This window comes from Haliaeetus leucocephalus, unplaced genomic scaffold (assembly GCF_000737465.1).
Source record: "Haliaeetus leucocephalus isolate CR32 unplaced genomic scaffold, Haliaeetus_leucocephalus-4.0 Scaffold687, whole genome shotgun sequence".
NCBI classification, from domain to species: Eukaryota; Metazoa; Chordata; class Aves; order Accipitriformes; family Accipitridae; genus Haliaeetus; species Haliaeetus leucocephalus.
Genome location: NW_010973123.1, coordinates 4544192 through 4560278, shown reverse-complemented (window position 1 = coordinate 4560278; position 16087 = coordinate 4544192). Strand labels below are relative to the sequence as shown.

Here is a 16087-nt window from a genome sequence, read left to right as displayed (position 1 = left end):
TAGACTTTTAGTTTTAACTGTCCGTGTCGCTTTAGTCTTCTCTGTTCCGTGTCGCTTGGGTCACGTGCGTGTATTTTCATGTACCGCTGCGTTGCTCTGTGCCTTACCAGAAGGAGAAAAAAGAGAAGAAATCTAAACGCCATGACAAATCTCGGAGGAGAAGGACTCAGACGGATGAAAGTGAGCAGTCGGAGGATGAAGTTGATTCCCCGAAACTCAAGAAATCAAGGAGCAGAGTTAAACAAAACGGTGCTATGAGAGAAGAAAGCCCGGAGAACACGAGATTATCTTCCTTAAGCGTTAAATCCACCCACGGAAAACGGCACAGTAACTCTAGTGAAACGTCAAGTGGTGACGGTGACAGTGATCAAGAGCAGGTAAAACTAATGATTGATGTAGTTACATTTAGTTGATTTAGTGATGAGTCTAGCTTTCAACTCCTGCGTTGCAACAAGGTTAAATTTAGAACAGGTTATTTTTCCTTTTTTTCCCTCCCTATCAGTGGAAAGACCGCTGTAAATTTTCAGGGTTTAAAGCTACTTGAACTGTCCCTTCTGTCGATTATTTGCAAAAATTTTAAATCCTGGAAGTCCTGAAGTTCTAGATCAGCGCACCATGGTTTTCTCACTTCAACAGTCCGGTACTGTGGTAGCTGTTGGCAGAAGGACAAGCTGCAGTGAGATGGTGCTTTAATATGATTCAGCACCATTAGATTTGATTGTCATTGCCACAAATGTAGTTTAATTGACTTCTTTTTGGTATTATAAGTACTTCTCTAGTGAAATAAGAATTACTTGGTTTTAGCTAGTGGAAAAAGAAAAGTTACGTATTAATATGTTTTTATGTATCATCTTTTTAAATAGTAGCTGTTAACGTGGTAAGATGGTCCTTAATCTAATAAAATATCATGTTGTAATGTTTGTAAGTCTTTTTAAGTCTTTCTGTAAGAATGTTTTTATTTTGTCTGACTATTTCTATTTGATTTAGGTTCCTTTAAAATTGCTTGACATGAACCACATTTTTTTTTTAAGGGAAACATCTTGCTGTACCTAGGATTTGTTTTGAAAAGTCTTTATACCTGTATGTTCTGCGGTTGCCTGGTTTTGTTTCTTGTTCCAATTGATGCTTCACAAAGCATCCAGGGTTTCCATGGTTTCCAGGGTTAGCATTCTTTCCTCATGCTCTGGATTCTAATCACTGTGCTGTTAAAACGTATATGGAAGTAATGCATTACTGAGTAGGTAAATTTCATGCTCTACCTCGTGATGTGATTCTTTTGGGGATCGATTTCTGTATCTGTAAATCACTGTGCTGTATTCATTGGGAAGTAGGAAATAGGCTAGATATCAAGCCTGATTTTTGCATATTACAACATAATAAGTTAGGCCATTGGTAATTATTTAAAATAGAATGTTAAAATTTAATTAAGAGTTCTCAGAGTTTTAATTTGGGTGTTTTGCATTTACAGGGTTATGCCATTTGATATGAAACAGTCTTAACTTAAATTACAGATCACTTTTGTTTAACTTTGAAATATGATAGTAAGTAAAACAAAGAAGGTTCTTTAGCTGCACCTGTGAACTGTCAATGAAAATTTGACCCTTGGGTATGATACCAGTGCCTGTGCCATTACCTTGAATTTTCTGATGGTCATACGATATTCACATGGAACGTTATCTGATTTTTTTGTTTACCTAACAGGAGATGACTGAAGAACAGAAAGAGGGTGCTTTCTCCAATTTTCCTATTTCCAAAGGGACTGTTCAGCTTCTTCAAGGTAAATTTCTTGGCATGATGTGACCACAGAAAGTAAATGATCTCTGTCATGTGTTTTTATGTTCAACATATTCAATCAGTGAGCTTTGAGATGTGCTCTGCTTGTGCGTATGCAAGCACAGATGCTATATAGAAGGCATATTGATTGCCTACTCTAAACACATCTTTGAACATAGACGTTTCTGTTTGCAGTATTGCCCAGTTTAGCATTTACAGTAAAATTTTAAATGACATAAGCTCAAAAAACCCCCAACTTAATATGTGGAGAATTCTTCAATTCAGTTATTTCAGTGTGAGTAAAGGAAAACCGGTTATATTTAGTATCTTTGACATTAGTTTGTGCATGACTTAGTATCAATTAAGAGAAGAGTAGAAGTGGTTTTGACATATGTCTTATTTGAAAGGAAGATATTTTCATAGATAGGTGGGGAGTATTACATAAATAAAGCTACAGTACTTAAAAGCTTTCATTAAAGGCTAGTAACTTCATCTGTCCCAGCTAGCCCTGTGTCTGGGGGTATGAAGTGGGAAAATAAAATGGACAGTCCCAGGGCACTCTTTACAGATGACCTCTGTGATTAAATAAACCAGTGGAGGTGATGACAGACTCCTGACTTTAGAGTTGATGGAAGTTCTGCTTGGGATAACTTCCTCTGAAGAGTATGCAAGAACGCTTCTAAAATGATCTCATTAAGGAAGTCTGTTGAAATTGTCACAGCTCGAGGAGTGACGTACCTGTTTCCCGTGCAAGTGAAGACCTTTGACCCAGTATATTCTGGCAAAGATGTAATTGCTCAGGCACGAACTGGAACGGGGAAAACATTCTCTTTTGCTATTCCCTTAATTGAAAAGCTTCAGGGAGACTCACAGGAAAGAAGAAGAGGCCGTTCACCAAAGGTAACTACGCTTACTTAGAATGCTGCTTTTGCTTTGTCTTATGTCAGAGTGATTCAGAGTTTTAACCTGCTGGAAAAGTTCTTCAAGTTTGTGCAAGTATAAGCCAACCCTTGTTAAAGATTCTTTGAAAATTATGTTTGTTGGGCTTTGCCTTAATTCTGTGCTGCCTCATACCCTCTGATCAAGAGTAAAGAGCAAAATAGCTCTATCCACTTGTCAATTCCTTTTTCTGCTTACAGGGAGACTGAAACTACAGGTGTTCAACGTGTCCTTACTTAATTTGCTTCAGTCACCTTACCTATTCAGGTCCAGTGGTTACTGGATGCTTGTTTTTCTCCCAAATTAGTAACAGATTAGTGACTTTTTCTGATCAATAAAAGCTGTCTACTTAAACATGTTTGTTTAAACATGTAAATAGTGGGAGGTTTTAAAAATAGTCTTGGTTTTCACTAGGACCGCCACCAGATACTGAAGCTTCTGCTCCAGAAAATGCAGATTCATTATGAGCTGTCTGCATTCTGCTAGGGAATACCATGTATGTTTTTTCACCAAATTCTTACGATGCCCTCCAAAACTAGATAGGCCAAAGCTTATTGTATCCCCATTAATAGTGCAATATTTTTTTTTTTGACAGTTTATTTCATCTTGTCACCCATCTCACAGATTACCTGAAACTCATTCCAAAATGAGTACTAGTGGGTTTATTTGCATCTGCCCATCATGTTGGCTGTCTGACTGAGAATGCTGGCTCTAGATTTGGCACAGTCTTGTGAAGAAGGGAAAGCTTTCTTTGAGGGAGTCGCAAGTCTTAAAATAAAAAAGATTTCAGGCCTCACTCTGCCATAGTACACTACTACTTACTTTTTTGTGATGCGTTTCAATGTTGAAAGAAGTAACAGGGTAAGGATTTTAAGATTCCTTTTGTCAAGCCACTGATGCCAGGTTTGAAAGCAGTATTGCAGTCACACGTTAAAGTAAATCAGGTAAAACACCTAGCTAGTAGCTTGTCCATCATGTGCAGTGAAGCCTGTGTATTGGAAGAGAGAATGGCTCCTTGGTTGCTTCTGCGGGGATATCAGCACAGGCTCCAGAACCATGCTGAACACCAGCTTTGCAGACTGAACATATGTTTCCCCCAGTCACAGGGAAGCTGAGAAGCATTTGATAGCTCTTTCTTACACCTTCTCACAGGACTGTGAAGCATTACCGAACATGCGTAAAAACCTTTTATTACCCAAGTCCTTCAGTCTTGTACTCAAACAGCATATGCAGATGTAGAAGAAAACCTGTAGCTGATCTGTTCAAGAGCTAAAGTTAAATAAGATTTAAGTACCTCCTGTCCATCTCGTTTAAAAAGAAGTTAGCCTGGCCTAAATGAGTATGTGCTGAAGGAGATTAATGTTACAAGAGACTTAAGCAGTGTGTTTCTTTAATCTTTGCTTAGATAACTATTTAAACCAGACTATTTTTTTTTAATTATGTAAATGGTTAGACCTAAACTAACGATTAGAAGTCTAGTGGTTTCTTGGCAGAAGCCATGCTGAGAGAACATCTGTTTGTCTGTCTTCTATCTAGGTACTAGTTCTTTGTCCAACAAGAGAGCTGGCAAACCAGGTTGCTAAAGATTTCAAGGACATCACAAGAAAGCTAACAGTAGCTTGTTTTTATGGAGGAACTCCATATAATGGACAAAGTAAGTGACATTTACCACTAATAATTGAAATGTCGATTGACTGACATATTTGAAATGTGCATTTGGGCCCTTCCAAACACACACATTTAACTCAAGAACTGGAGAGTATTCATGGTGAATTTAGTAGGTCAGAACCAGATCTTATGGTAAGAAATAACCGTAGCTCTCAATTATATTCTTGATGTTCCTTGTCTACTTGTGTACTTTATTTATAAAGTGAAAGAGATTATACTGTGTGTATACAGAGTATTTGGGTTTAGGTTCTTGTAAACATATTTTCTTTAAAAAAAGTTTAGTCTTAGAGCTGTGAGTGGGTGTGGGTTTTTTTGTGTGATACGGAATATCTAGAGGATTTTTAAAGTGAAGAGGAATTTCTTTATTGTGACAGCATAATTTACTGTCTTCATGGTTGTAAACAAGGCAAATGAGAGCAGGAAGGAGAATAAGCTCTTTCATCGTAATATCTCTTGAGACATCAGGGATGAATTTTTTTTTTTTCCTGCAGAACTTCAGGAAGGAGGTGATTTCAGTAATTTGGATAGTTGAATAAAGTTTTTTTTTAAGTTTCCAATTAAAGTAGACAATTTGGGAAGAGCTAACTATTTCCAAAGTATGTTAAAAGAAGCTCTTGGTTTGCCACTTTAAATCATGGGGAGAGGAGAGGGAGATGGGAAATCTTTTTCCTTCAGGAAGAGCAGTAGAAATTCTATCTCACCAGTTTTGGCTTTTTGGTATTTTTTTTTCCCCCACCAAGTTTTCTCCTCACTTCTCATCATTTGTCCTCACTTATATTTGTAAGGAGAATACTCATGAATGGTTACCATGTGTTTGTAACGTAGAGAATGCCCCCTAGTTCACTGCTAACTCCTCTTCTGCTCTTTCCTGTTTATCAGTTGATCTCATGAGAAGTGGCATTGACATTTTGGTTGGGACACCTGGTCGAATCAAAGACCATCTTCAGAATGGCAAGCTGGACCTGACCAAGGTGAAACATGTTGTACTTGATGAAGTGGACCAGATGCTGGACATGGGATTTGCTGAACAAGTGGAAGACATTTTACGAGTTGCATACAAGAAGGGTAATCTCAATATTTAAACAAATAGTAGGAAATATTAGTAATAATTTAGTCTGCTAAAGTTCAGGTACATTTTTCTGAAAATTGCAGGGCGGCTTTGTTTAAAAATGACTCAATACTATATATTGTAGGAAATGTACTGTGAATGCAATATGTGAGGAAGTGTTGTGAAAGTGGGCATCATTCATAGGACCTTTGCAAAGCTTAAAATCCAGCAGCTAGGGATCTGTAAATAACTTTCTTTGGCACCTATCTCTAAGTCATGCTTGGACTTCTTCCAGTTAAAAGGAGTTAGAAGCTTTTTCCGCTTTTCATCACTTGAAAATAGACAGGATTTTTGGTCATAGAAACTTTTTTCGTAACCTTGAAAATCTTTAGACTTTGTAGAGTATTTTTTCTCCAGATGTCGGTAATGCATAAATTTAAAAAGCAGATTTGCCTTCTTTATTTTATATACTGATATTTGACCTCATATTTTTAATAACCCATATAATCAGTTTATATACATCTGTAAGGTGAAACATATGAAGTTTGTGAAACATTGTTTTAAAACTGTGTTTTAAGATTCTGAAGACAATCCCCAGACACTACTGTTTTCTGCAACTTGCCCACATTGGGTATATGACGTGGCTAAGAAATACATGAAGTCTAGATATGAACAGATTGACCTTATTGGGAAAAGAACTCAAAAGGCAGCTACGACAGTAGAAGTGAGTATTGAATATGGAATGTTTTCAGGCCTTTTCTCTTTTCCTTTATGCTACAAATGGTCATCCCATCCTAAGGTGCATTATCAGAATGATGTTGAAAGTTGTTTTGAGAATTATTTTTTTAAGCATAAGGCACATTACAGCTAGTCAAACTCTTTCTAGGTTTAGGATCTGTCTCTCTTCTTACAGCATCTGGTAACCATATAGACATCTAAGGTAGAGTGAGGATTCAGTTATCAGTTAGTTTTGTTGGTTTTCAGAGAAAACCGGTATCTGAATTTATCCAAGTTGGAAGCAAAAGGCACACATTAACATCAACCTGGCTCTTTTAAATCACCATGGACATCACAGTCGAATTCTGCTGTTCTGTATACAGGAGATTTTTTTTCAAACTTCCTGTGGTATCTTACCTTACTAGGCCTTTGCTTGCTGTGCAGTAAATACCATAGCAAGGAATACAATACATACATGCTAGAAGCCTGATTTAATTATCTTTACTTGACAAAATAAGATATTGTTTCTGCTTAAGTACTCCTTAGCAGTTACTTTGACAGATCAGTTGGATACATAATAATTGTATCAGTGAGATTGAAAGAATGTTAATCTTGTGCTTGAAAAAAGTTTTTAACATACTGTATTTGTGTTGCTTTATCTGATGTAAAGCTTTGGTTGATAGAACTGTGGCAAAATCTTGCACCCCTGGCTATCCTCCAGAGAAACGGTATAACATCTCCCTGGTTTTTTGTCCTTGCTTTAAAAAAGTGATTTGTAGACTGTCATCTTTTTTCCTCTTACTGTAATTATTTCACTTGATGTTAGACTAATTGTGGTGGATATAAGAGCCTTATCGATTTTGCACGTTCCAGGAACTTGAGTTAGCATATCTTGCCCATCAGGAAACTGTACAACTCTTTAGTATTTCTGGATTTTACAGTTTCAAATGTATTAAAAAAGAATCTTGTGGTTTTATGTAAGCTAAACACTGGAATTCTTTTCCATAGCATTTAGCAATAGAGTGTCACTGGTCTCAGAGAGCTGCGGTTATTGGAGATGTCATTCAGGTCTACAGTGGCAGCCATGGGAGGACCATCGTCTTCTGTGAGACCAAAAAGGAGGCAAATGAACTGGCTCTGAATGCTTCAATCAAACAGGTATGTTATAATCTGTATTAAGTAACAAAACCTGTCAGAGATGTGTCAACCCTATAGGATGCCATACCTACGCTGAGTACGTTTTAAAGAGAGACTTTCAAAGTGGATAAGGCAGGCTTTTGCAGGTGGTCAGATAATTTCAAAACTGCCAAAAAGAACCTTTAAAAAAAACCCCGACAAACTGGTTGAAAGTTTACAGCATTATACTCTTCAGGACTAGGCTGCACTAACAGATACGGGGCTGCAAAGGACTCTCTTCTTAAAATAAGAGTTCTCATTGACATTAAATGAAGCAGTTGTGAATTAATTTTTCTGTAGAGAGGACGGTCTTGGGTTAAAAGATGGTAGTAGACTTAGAGAGCTACTAGGATAACAGGTCATGTTACTGGAATAGCAGTTACTGAGCTGTGATGCTGACACTAATTAGTGTTGTCAGTGGGGGCGATTAGGGTTTAGAGCTGTAATATAACAGAGGCTATATTTGTAATTTCAGTAAGATGTTTGTTAGCTGTTATGAAGAGTTTAAAGATGTATACACAGAAAGAATTCAATCTGCCATCTCTTGTGAATGACCTCTAGTGTATTCCTGAGATTTGTGGTGTGGCACACTCTAGCCCTGGTGGAAAATAACTTGTTGATGTAGTGGTGCAATGTTTATCATGTGTAGTGACACTGGCACTGCATGCTCGGGTTTTGGTGGTGGTATCACAGCAACTACGTTTTCTGTATATGTTTTCATTGAGGAGATGTGTTAAGTTATGTCTAGAAAGCAGTATAGCATTATGTTCCCAGGGAAAGGAGAAGCTTTTTCATCTGCCGCAACTGTGTTCACGAGTGTTTCTCCCACACTCCTAGATGACCTCAGTAACAGCCAAACCTGAGCATGGAGCCTTATCCTGCATTATTGGTGGTGATAGCGATACCAAATCTTGCACGGGCAATGCAGAAGTCTGATCTTGGCATGCAAGAGAAGGAAATTACTCAGATGTTCCTATTTTAGCATGTTAATATTCACTAACAGAATATATGCCTGTTCCATTTACCAGCTGATGTTAATCCAAAACTGTCTGAAAAAAAATTTTTGGCCCTAGCATTATGTTAGCATTTTTTTTCAAATCATTCTCTGTTTATGTGTGGAAAACATGGTAGCCGTCTACAGGCAAGCTGTGAAATGTGGAGAAATAAAGAATTTTTGTATGTTTGGTCTTCATACTTGTTATTGCTGTAATACACAAGGACTTTCAGAATGTTTGGATTTAAAAAAAATATCTTTGAAGCTGTAGTTCATTTTTTTGGGGCCACTTATATTTTAGTCTTTCAATTGGTGGTGGGGGAAATTAATATATTTGGAAAAGATGTCTAAATGAATACTAAGAAGGCCTGAGAAAATTGTCGATGACTATTTTGAAACAGCTAAGCCTTGCATAGGTGGTGTGGATGGCAAGTTGGGGCATAGTTGTTTTCATAGGTCACAATAATTAGAGGTGGAGATAAGACACATGTTGCTATTCTGTTTTCCTACCTTTATTTCCTACTTCTGTCTTTGAGGTATATGAATAAGAAGTACTGAGTAAATATTGTAAGACACCTAAAATATGAACTCTAGTAATTGAGTTTTTCTGTATCTTTCCGTACGGTATCTATCGAATACCAAGATATTGTACCCAAAACTGACCATAAAATGGAGCACTGTCTTGGGTTTTGGTACAATCCTATAATAATAACTGTTTTTCAGGATTGCCAGTCATTGCATGGTGACATTCCTCAGAAGCAAAGAGAGATCACACTGAAAGGTTTTAGAAATGGCACATTTAAAGTTCTGGTTGCAACCAACGTAGCTGCCCGTGGTTTAGATATCCCTGAAGTTGACCTGGTTGTACAAAGTTCGCCACCAAAGGTAGGAGATGGTTATGTTGGGTGTCTTGTAATAATTTATAGGTTTGTTTTCAAGTAGTAAATGCTATCAAGTGATGATATTCATAAAACAGAGTATACCAGCACTGCATTTAAGGGTAAGGAATGTCCTGATAGAAAGTAGTTTCTTAGAGGATTTTTTCAGAGTGTTTCAGTCCCTAGTATGTTTAAAGATGGTCTCCTTAAAATGCCTTTAAGGCTGTTTGAGGCCTCTCCCTTCAAGGCCATGTGTGGTGACTGCAAGTCTGGAAGCAGTGAGAAGTGAAGAAAGGCTGTTTGTCTTGCAAGAATGATTCACTAAGTAGGGGCATATACAAGGAGGTGACCCCAACAGTGAGAACATGGGCTAAAGTTAAGATGGTTTGAAAGAAATAATTTTTCAGTGAATTCGCTATTAGTATCTGAGTAATTGTGCTCAAGTTGATATGCAGAAGGCTGAGTGGGATTGTTATAGAGGTATACAGGCTCAAAATGTTTTCTTATATTCTCTGTCGTGATGGCAAAACAAGACTTAGTTGATTAATGCTCATGGTTCTGGCTTTCAAACCATGATTTTTACAGGGTTATGGAAAAGCTTATTCATTTGACTTCAGTGAAACAATGTTTTTTAATTTAATTCTCTGATGCAGTTATTGTGTATTGTTGTGGCTTAACTGTAATAGCTTCTACTAAGTTATGTGAATGCAATGAATTGATTAAATTACAATAAATTAGGTAAGTCATAAAGCTTTTTATTTTGAAGGATGTGGAGTCCTATATCCATCGTTCTGGACGCACAGGCCGGGCTGGACGAACTGGGATCTGTATCTGTTTTTATCAGCGAAAGGAAGAACATCAATTAAGATATGTGGAACAAAAAGCGGTAAAGTACAGTTTTCTTCTAATCATGAGCACTCAAATGTAATATGTTAGGGTAGCATGTAAAATCTTCCTGTTTTGTTCAATAGTTCAGTTACAGAATATAGCTTATAAAGCACCCATTTGAGGTTCAGTTACCTAGCACAGTTTGGGTACACTGTCAATTACTGTGGAGTGGGGAACGCGCTGCAGATTCTCATGCCCACGCTTTTTCAGCAAATGCCAGTGGATTGTACCTGTGGAAATGAGAAAAAGCTAGCAGGATTTCAGTTTAATGTTCACCCTGGCTTATCGTCTGATCAGTGGTTTGAATATGTGTAGCTTTACTGAGAACTGTTACTTCCATTTTTGCACTTTGTGCACTGTTCCATATGGTAGTTTTCTCACCAATTAAGTATTCAGTTGAGATGAGATGGTTTAGTCTTGGCACATAAAACTCAGGCTTACATTTAGAAAGGCTGTGTAACTTGTACGTTAATCCAAGTAGATCAGACTAAAATTAATAATTTAGAATTCGCAGCACTACTTTCCCCTGGAATCTGCCAAAATGATCTCTATTTATTTCAGTTTAAGGTCACTGGATCATTTAAACTGACCTGGTGCATAAAATGCTTTTAAGTGTTACCCATTTCACTGTAAGCTTAACTTTGTAATTTTCCCTAGCAAAAGTTGGGAGTTAAAAGATGAAAAGAAGAAGAAAAATGATAAATTTAAATGCTTGTTTCATTGGAGTCCAACACTGTTTCTTTAGAACTGAATTATTTATCGTCTGCAACTTTAATCTGTATTTTGCTTTTTAAATTTCAGGGCATTACATTCAAGCGTGTTGGTGTTCCTACTGCAACAGACATAATAAAGGCTTCCAGCAAAGATGCCATCAGGTGTGTTCGGTGACTCAAGACCTGTTGCATCTTCCTTGTTCAGAAGGGCTGTTTGGATTGTTCATTGCCGTCTCTCTGAACTGACCACTCTTAAAAGTCTTGGACTGCTGTTTTTCTTCTATTCCAGAGCCTAGTAAATACTAGTGTATAATTTTTTCTTTTTATTTTTGCTTTAATTACTTAGGTGTCTTGATTCTGTTCCTCAAACTGCTATTGAGTATTTCATAGAACCTGCTCGGTTGGTAATACAAGAAAGGGGACCAGTTAATGCTCTGGCTGCAGCTCTAGCCCATATTTCAGGTGCTACTTCCATTGAACAGCGCTCCCTGCTGAACTCAGATGCGGTAAGGGTGTATGGTTTAACATTTGAATCTGAAAAAAACCCAACACACCTTTGTGTTGTTTAAACGGAGAATTATTTGTCTCCTTATGATTTTGTTTATGGGAACTGTACTTAAGCCACTAGGAACTACTGATTTAGTTAAAAGCAAGATTATAGTGGCTATAAATATACTTGCTCTCCCATAACAGTATCCACTTGAAAACTTGGTTTATAAACTGTAAATTAGCAGGTTTCTCGTGTATGATAGATGTGCTGAAGCTTATTCCTCTGACTGAATGGAGCATGCCCAATTTCTTACTCTTTAGGGATTTGTTACAATGATACTACACTGCTCTGAAGAAATAAACAATATGAGCTATGCTTGGCGAAGACTGCGAGAACTGTTGGGTGATAATGTTGACAGGAAGGTGAACAGAATGTGTTTCCTCAAGGGAAAAATGGTAAGATTTCTTTGTATCTTTGCTGCTGAGCTCTTCTGGTTGTAGCCTTTTCTCAGCAATTGTCAGGGGACATATCTGGTCCTTTTTGACCCGTTCCAGGCTCTGTTGATAAGGTCATGACCTATAGAAGGATGGGCCTCAATCTGTTTTATTAGGGCTTAGGCATCTCAGGGGCTTAGGGCTCTGCTCCACTGACATGCTAAGGAGGTAGTATAATGCAGGATATAGCACAGCTATAGGGATAGCAGAACAGGTGAAAGGTATGAACCATGTTTACTGTGCCTTAATGACAAAACACAGAACAGGATTTCTTAGGGCAATCAGTTGTGATGGAAAGATCAGAAAGTTACTTTGTACTTACGAGTGTTGCAACCACTGTAGCAAAGCTCACTGAGAGACAGTTACTTTAAACAAAATGGATTTCCCTCCCTCTTCTTGTCACAGAATTTGTATGGGTCTTCACAAACATGAAAATGTGTGATCAAATAGTCTGTCCAGGATTATTTGTGGTGACACAGAGGACAAGGAATGCTTATGTCTTGCTTTTGCAGGTTGTTAGGCATTATTCCTGATTTGCTCCATCTTTGTTTTTTTCTGGGTGTATTTCTTGTTCCTCCACGTACCCTGATCAATAAAACTGTAGAGAGATGCTGTGATCTTGATGACTTAATTAATTTATGTGCTGTCAACACATGCCATTCTCTTATCCCTTATTCTGCTCTTTTATTTTTCTGGTGCTTTCACCTAGATTGCCATGCATACTTCACTCATATCTACGATGAAGTTTCCATCGCAGAGACCATATACCACGTGTTGCTACAGGGAGCTACTCCATTTGTGTTTCCCTGTTTTTGTATGATTTAAGGTGGTGTGGGATAGGGATGGCAATAGACAAACTAAAAAGACCCCAAACCAGTTTGAAGATCAGTTCAGAGGTCACTTCAGAGGCAGGTGTTGAATGAGCTTTTATGCAGAGATTTCTAATAGAAGCATTGAGATTGCTATGAGTGCAGGTAGAACATGTGCCTTTTGGAAGTATCAAAAGGAGAAAGACGTAAAAATGTCAGGTGTTGATGGCACCTAGTTTAGCAAATCATCAAAATCACAGCACAGCTATATGCCAATACTGAGGATACCCAGACTTGGTAAACCAGAAAGCCTAAAACAAGGGACAACCTGCACTTGAACAAGAGTTTAAAGACTTTTTTTTTTTTTTTTTAAAATAAAACAATTCTTTTTAAAAATAAAACAATAAATACAACAATGCTGTGTGTATTCTCTTCTACATTCCATCTTTGTGTAAAAGTTAACCTGCATGCCTTGCTGTATGAATTTCACACGTAGTTCACACGGTTTCTTGACCAGACACTTCTGATTTTAAATTTGACTTGAGGACACTTCTTTATGTCAGTGAACTATTTTTTCTATTTCCATCTCTGAAATTTTTTCTTAATGTGTCCTTCACGCATGATATTTGATATTGTATTAATTGGCAAGATTTATTTTATTGTCCTTCCCTCTGTCTCTTTATTCACAGCATTGTTCTGTATTTGATGTGTGGAACACTGTCTCTGGATGGTTTTCCCTGCATCAGATTTGTAATTCTCGGTATCCAGATTGCTTAGTCAGACAGAGAATTGTCTTTGTATTATACTTAATCATTCAAGCAGTTTAACTTCAGATTTTGAGTCTGAACCTAAATATTCAGTTTGGTGGGTGTATACATGTCATGGTTTAACCCCAGCTGGCAACTAGGCACCATGCAGCTGCTCGCTCACTCCTCCCCTCTCCCAGTGGGATGGGGAGGAGAATCAAAACAGAGAAGTAGAACTCGTGGGTTGAGATAAGAACGGCTTAATAACTAAAGTAAAATAAAATATAATAATAACAACAATAATAACAATAATGAAAAGGAATATAACAAAAAAAAAGACACAGATAAATGAAACCAAATAAAAGACAAGTGATGCACGGTGCAATTGCTCACCACCCGCTGCCTGATGTCCGAGCAGCAATTGGGCCCTCCCAGCCAACTCCTCCCAGTTTCTATACTGAGCATGACATTCTATGGTATGGAATATCTCTTTGGCTAGCTTGGGTCAGCTGTCCTGGCCACGCTCCTTCCCAGCTTCTTGTACACCTGCTTGCTGGCAGAGCGTGGGAAGCTGCAAAATCCTTAACTTAGTATAAGCGCTGCTTAGCAACAACTAAAACATCACTGTGTTATCAAAATTGTTCTCGCACTAAATCAAAACCACACTGTACCAGCTACTAAGAAGAAAATTAACTCTATCCCAGCTGAAACCAGGACAATAAATTTCTTAGTATAGGTTAAAACTTCTGATTTGAAAGAATTTACAAAATTAGTAATGCAGAAGCCAGTAGACCACAGTTTGGGATGGAGAGGGTTATAAGCTTCTTGTTAAAGAGCAAGAAAATGTGAATTGGAAATACTGGCTATGCAGAGGAAAGAAAAATGTGTATATCTGAGGAAAACATTTAAGGAAGTGCAAGTATTGGTGTCTTAAGAAATACTGATGCAACTGTCTCAAAGTTCAAAGATTTTGAAGTATCTTAAATCTATTAAAAAACCACTTTGAAATGTAAACCTATTTGTTCTAGTACATAGATTGTAGGCTCTATTTTTGTTGTTGTTGTTGTTGTTGCAGTCAATTAAAAGGCTAGACTTGTATCCATTAAAATTATTCTCTCTTTTTAGGGTGTGTGCTTTGATATTCCTGCAGCAGACCAAAAGGAAATAGAGGTAACATTCATTGAATTTTCTGGTTACAGCAGACTGTAGATGAAACTGGCTGGACTGGGTTAGGCAGAAAACATTTCGTAGCCTGTGTCCTGTCTTTCCTAGTGGCAAAAGGGATGGTTTTGAAGGAATTTCAGAACAGAACAAGCATACAGCGTTCCTTTCCTAAAGTATTCCCCTGTCTCCAAAAATCTGTAGCTTGAAACTTGCACTGAGAAGAGTGGTTGTGTGAATGATCCATCCCTTGTTACTGCTGCTGGATTAATTTTTGTAGGCAAGGAGTTTCATTACACTATAAAATCCACTTTTTCCTATTCCCTGCCCCCCATTCTTTTCACTCAGAATTCTCTCCACAGAAAAGTGAATTCCAGGTTTTTGCTTGGCAGAATTAAGTGTTCCCACACCAAAATTCCCTAGACTTCCAATCCTTCCTTCAGGTACTTCTCCCTTAGTGCATATCTCTGCACTCTCATGCCCTAGCATTCTCACTCACTCCTAAAACAATGTTTTGTTCTGGATTAGAGCGGGATTGAGGGAAGGGTGTGGATTTGTGATCAGTAATAATTATAGTGGTATTCTTAATAAATGAAAGGTGGGGAAAGAGTTTGCTGCTGCTGCTGCTCTCTAAAGCTCTAAGGAGGGGTTTCCATTCTGTTCTATAGTATCTGAGGTGTACTCAGACAGCTGTAGCTCTTACGCTTAAAAGTTTGAAACCCATATTGACCACTTTAGTGAGAAACTTGAATCCCCTGTATCAGGTCATAATTTTGCCTTTTCGGTTGAGCAAATTTAGGAATTATGAAATACCCTGTATTTGCATTCCTAGAATTTAACTTGCTATGTCTGCCTTGATTTCAATAGGCAAGATGGGAAGATTCAAAACAGTGGCGTTTGTGCGTGGCAACTGAATTACCCGAGTTAGTAGAATCGCAGCGAGGAGGAGGAAGCGGTGGAGGAAATGGCCGAAGCTTCTCGAGCTCCAGGAACGGGCGGCGTGGTAGCTCTGGTAGAAACAGATTCAGAAGCAGAGGCCAGAAACGAAGTTTTGACAGAGCATTCGATCGTTAACGTCAACAATCCAGAAGTGGAAAAAATGGGACTGCAGTATTTTATATTACAGTAAAATAGGCTATTCCTGTGTGTTTGTACCACTTGGAAAAATCTGTCATTCAGATTTTTTTTTTTCTCAGTACCGCTTTGGTCATAACAAAGATCCTGTTCACTTTAAAAACCACAAGAAAAAATAAAACTTACCGTTCCCTTTCTTTCTCGTATCGCCATTTTGACTTTATTCCAGAATATGGCTGTCGCATTCAGAACTGTAGCCTGGCTCGCTGTGTAATATATAGATCTTAACTGACTGCCGGTCAACCCTGTACATTTTTGCAGAAAAATAAAATGTTATTTTACCAGTTGACATTCTGTTACAAGGTTTTAAAAGGCGGCGAAGGCGAGCAGCAGAGTTCGAGTGTACGCGCTCGGAGCACGTTTTTTTTCATGATCAGGAGGCATGTCCGTGCGGTACTACATAGGGTGAGCGCTGTTTTGCCGGCGAGGAGGTGCAGCAAGCCGGTGACCGGACCCGGC

At 38.0% G+C, this 16087-nt stretch overlaps 2 protein-coding genes across 3 annotated transcripts in view; both read left to right on the top strand.

Annotated features, from left to right (window-relative positions):
- Positions 1-15591, top strand: part of LOC104839587 (nucleolar RNA helicase 2-like) — a 16256-nt gene extending 665 nt beyond the window's left edge. Inside the window, exons 2-15 of one of the 2 annotated variants that reach the window (XM_010579952.1) lie at positions 111-377; positions 1702-1777; positions 2495-2673; positions 4249-4366; positions 5260-5445; positions 6007-6152; positions 7154-7303; positions 9048-9200; positions 9960-10079; positions 10883-10956; positions 11141-11300; positions 11605-11739; positions 14459-14503; positions 15362-15591. In XM_010579952.1, coding sequence (XP_010578254.1) covers positions 111-377; positions 1702-1777; positions 2495-2673; positions 4249-4366; positions 5260-5445; positions 6007-6152; positions 7154-7303; positions 9048-9200; positions 9960-10079; positions 10883-10956; positions 11141-11300; positions 11605-11739; positions 14459-14503; positions 15362-15568 — 2016 coding nt within the window. In that variant the 3' untranslated portion in view covers positions 15569-15591. Of the gene's footprint in view, positions 1-110; positions 378-1701; positions 1778-2494; positions 2674-4248; positions 4367-5259; positions 5446-6006; positions 6153-7153; positions 7304-9038; positions 9201-9959; positions 10080-10882; positions 10957-11140; positions 11301-11604; positions 11740-14458; positions 14504-15361 lie in introns of both variants that reach the window. The other variant, XM_010579951.1, reaches the window with a different exon arrangement.
- A 419-nt stretch (positions 15592-16010) lies between these two features.
- Positions 16011-16087, top strand: part of LOC104839631 (nucleolar RNA helicase 2-like) — a 15019-nt gene continuing 14942 nt past the window's right edge. Inside the window, exon 1 of the mRNA XM_010580013.1 lies at positions 16011-16033. Within this exon, the coding sequence (XP_010578315.1) occupies positions 16011-16033 (23 nt within the window). The remainder of the gene's footprint in view (positions 16034-16087) is intronic.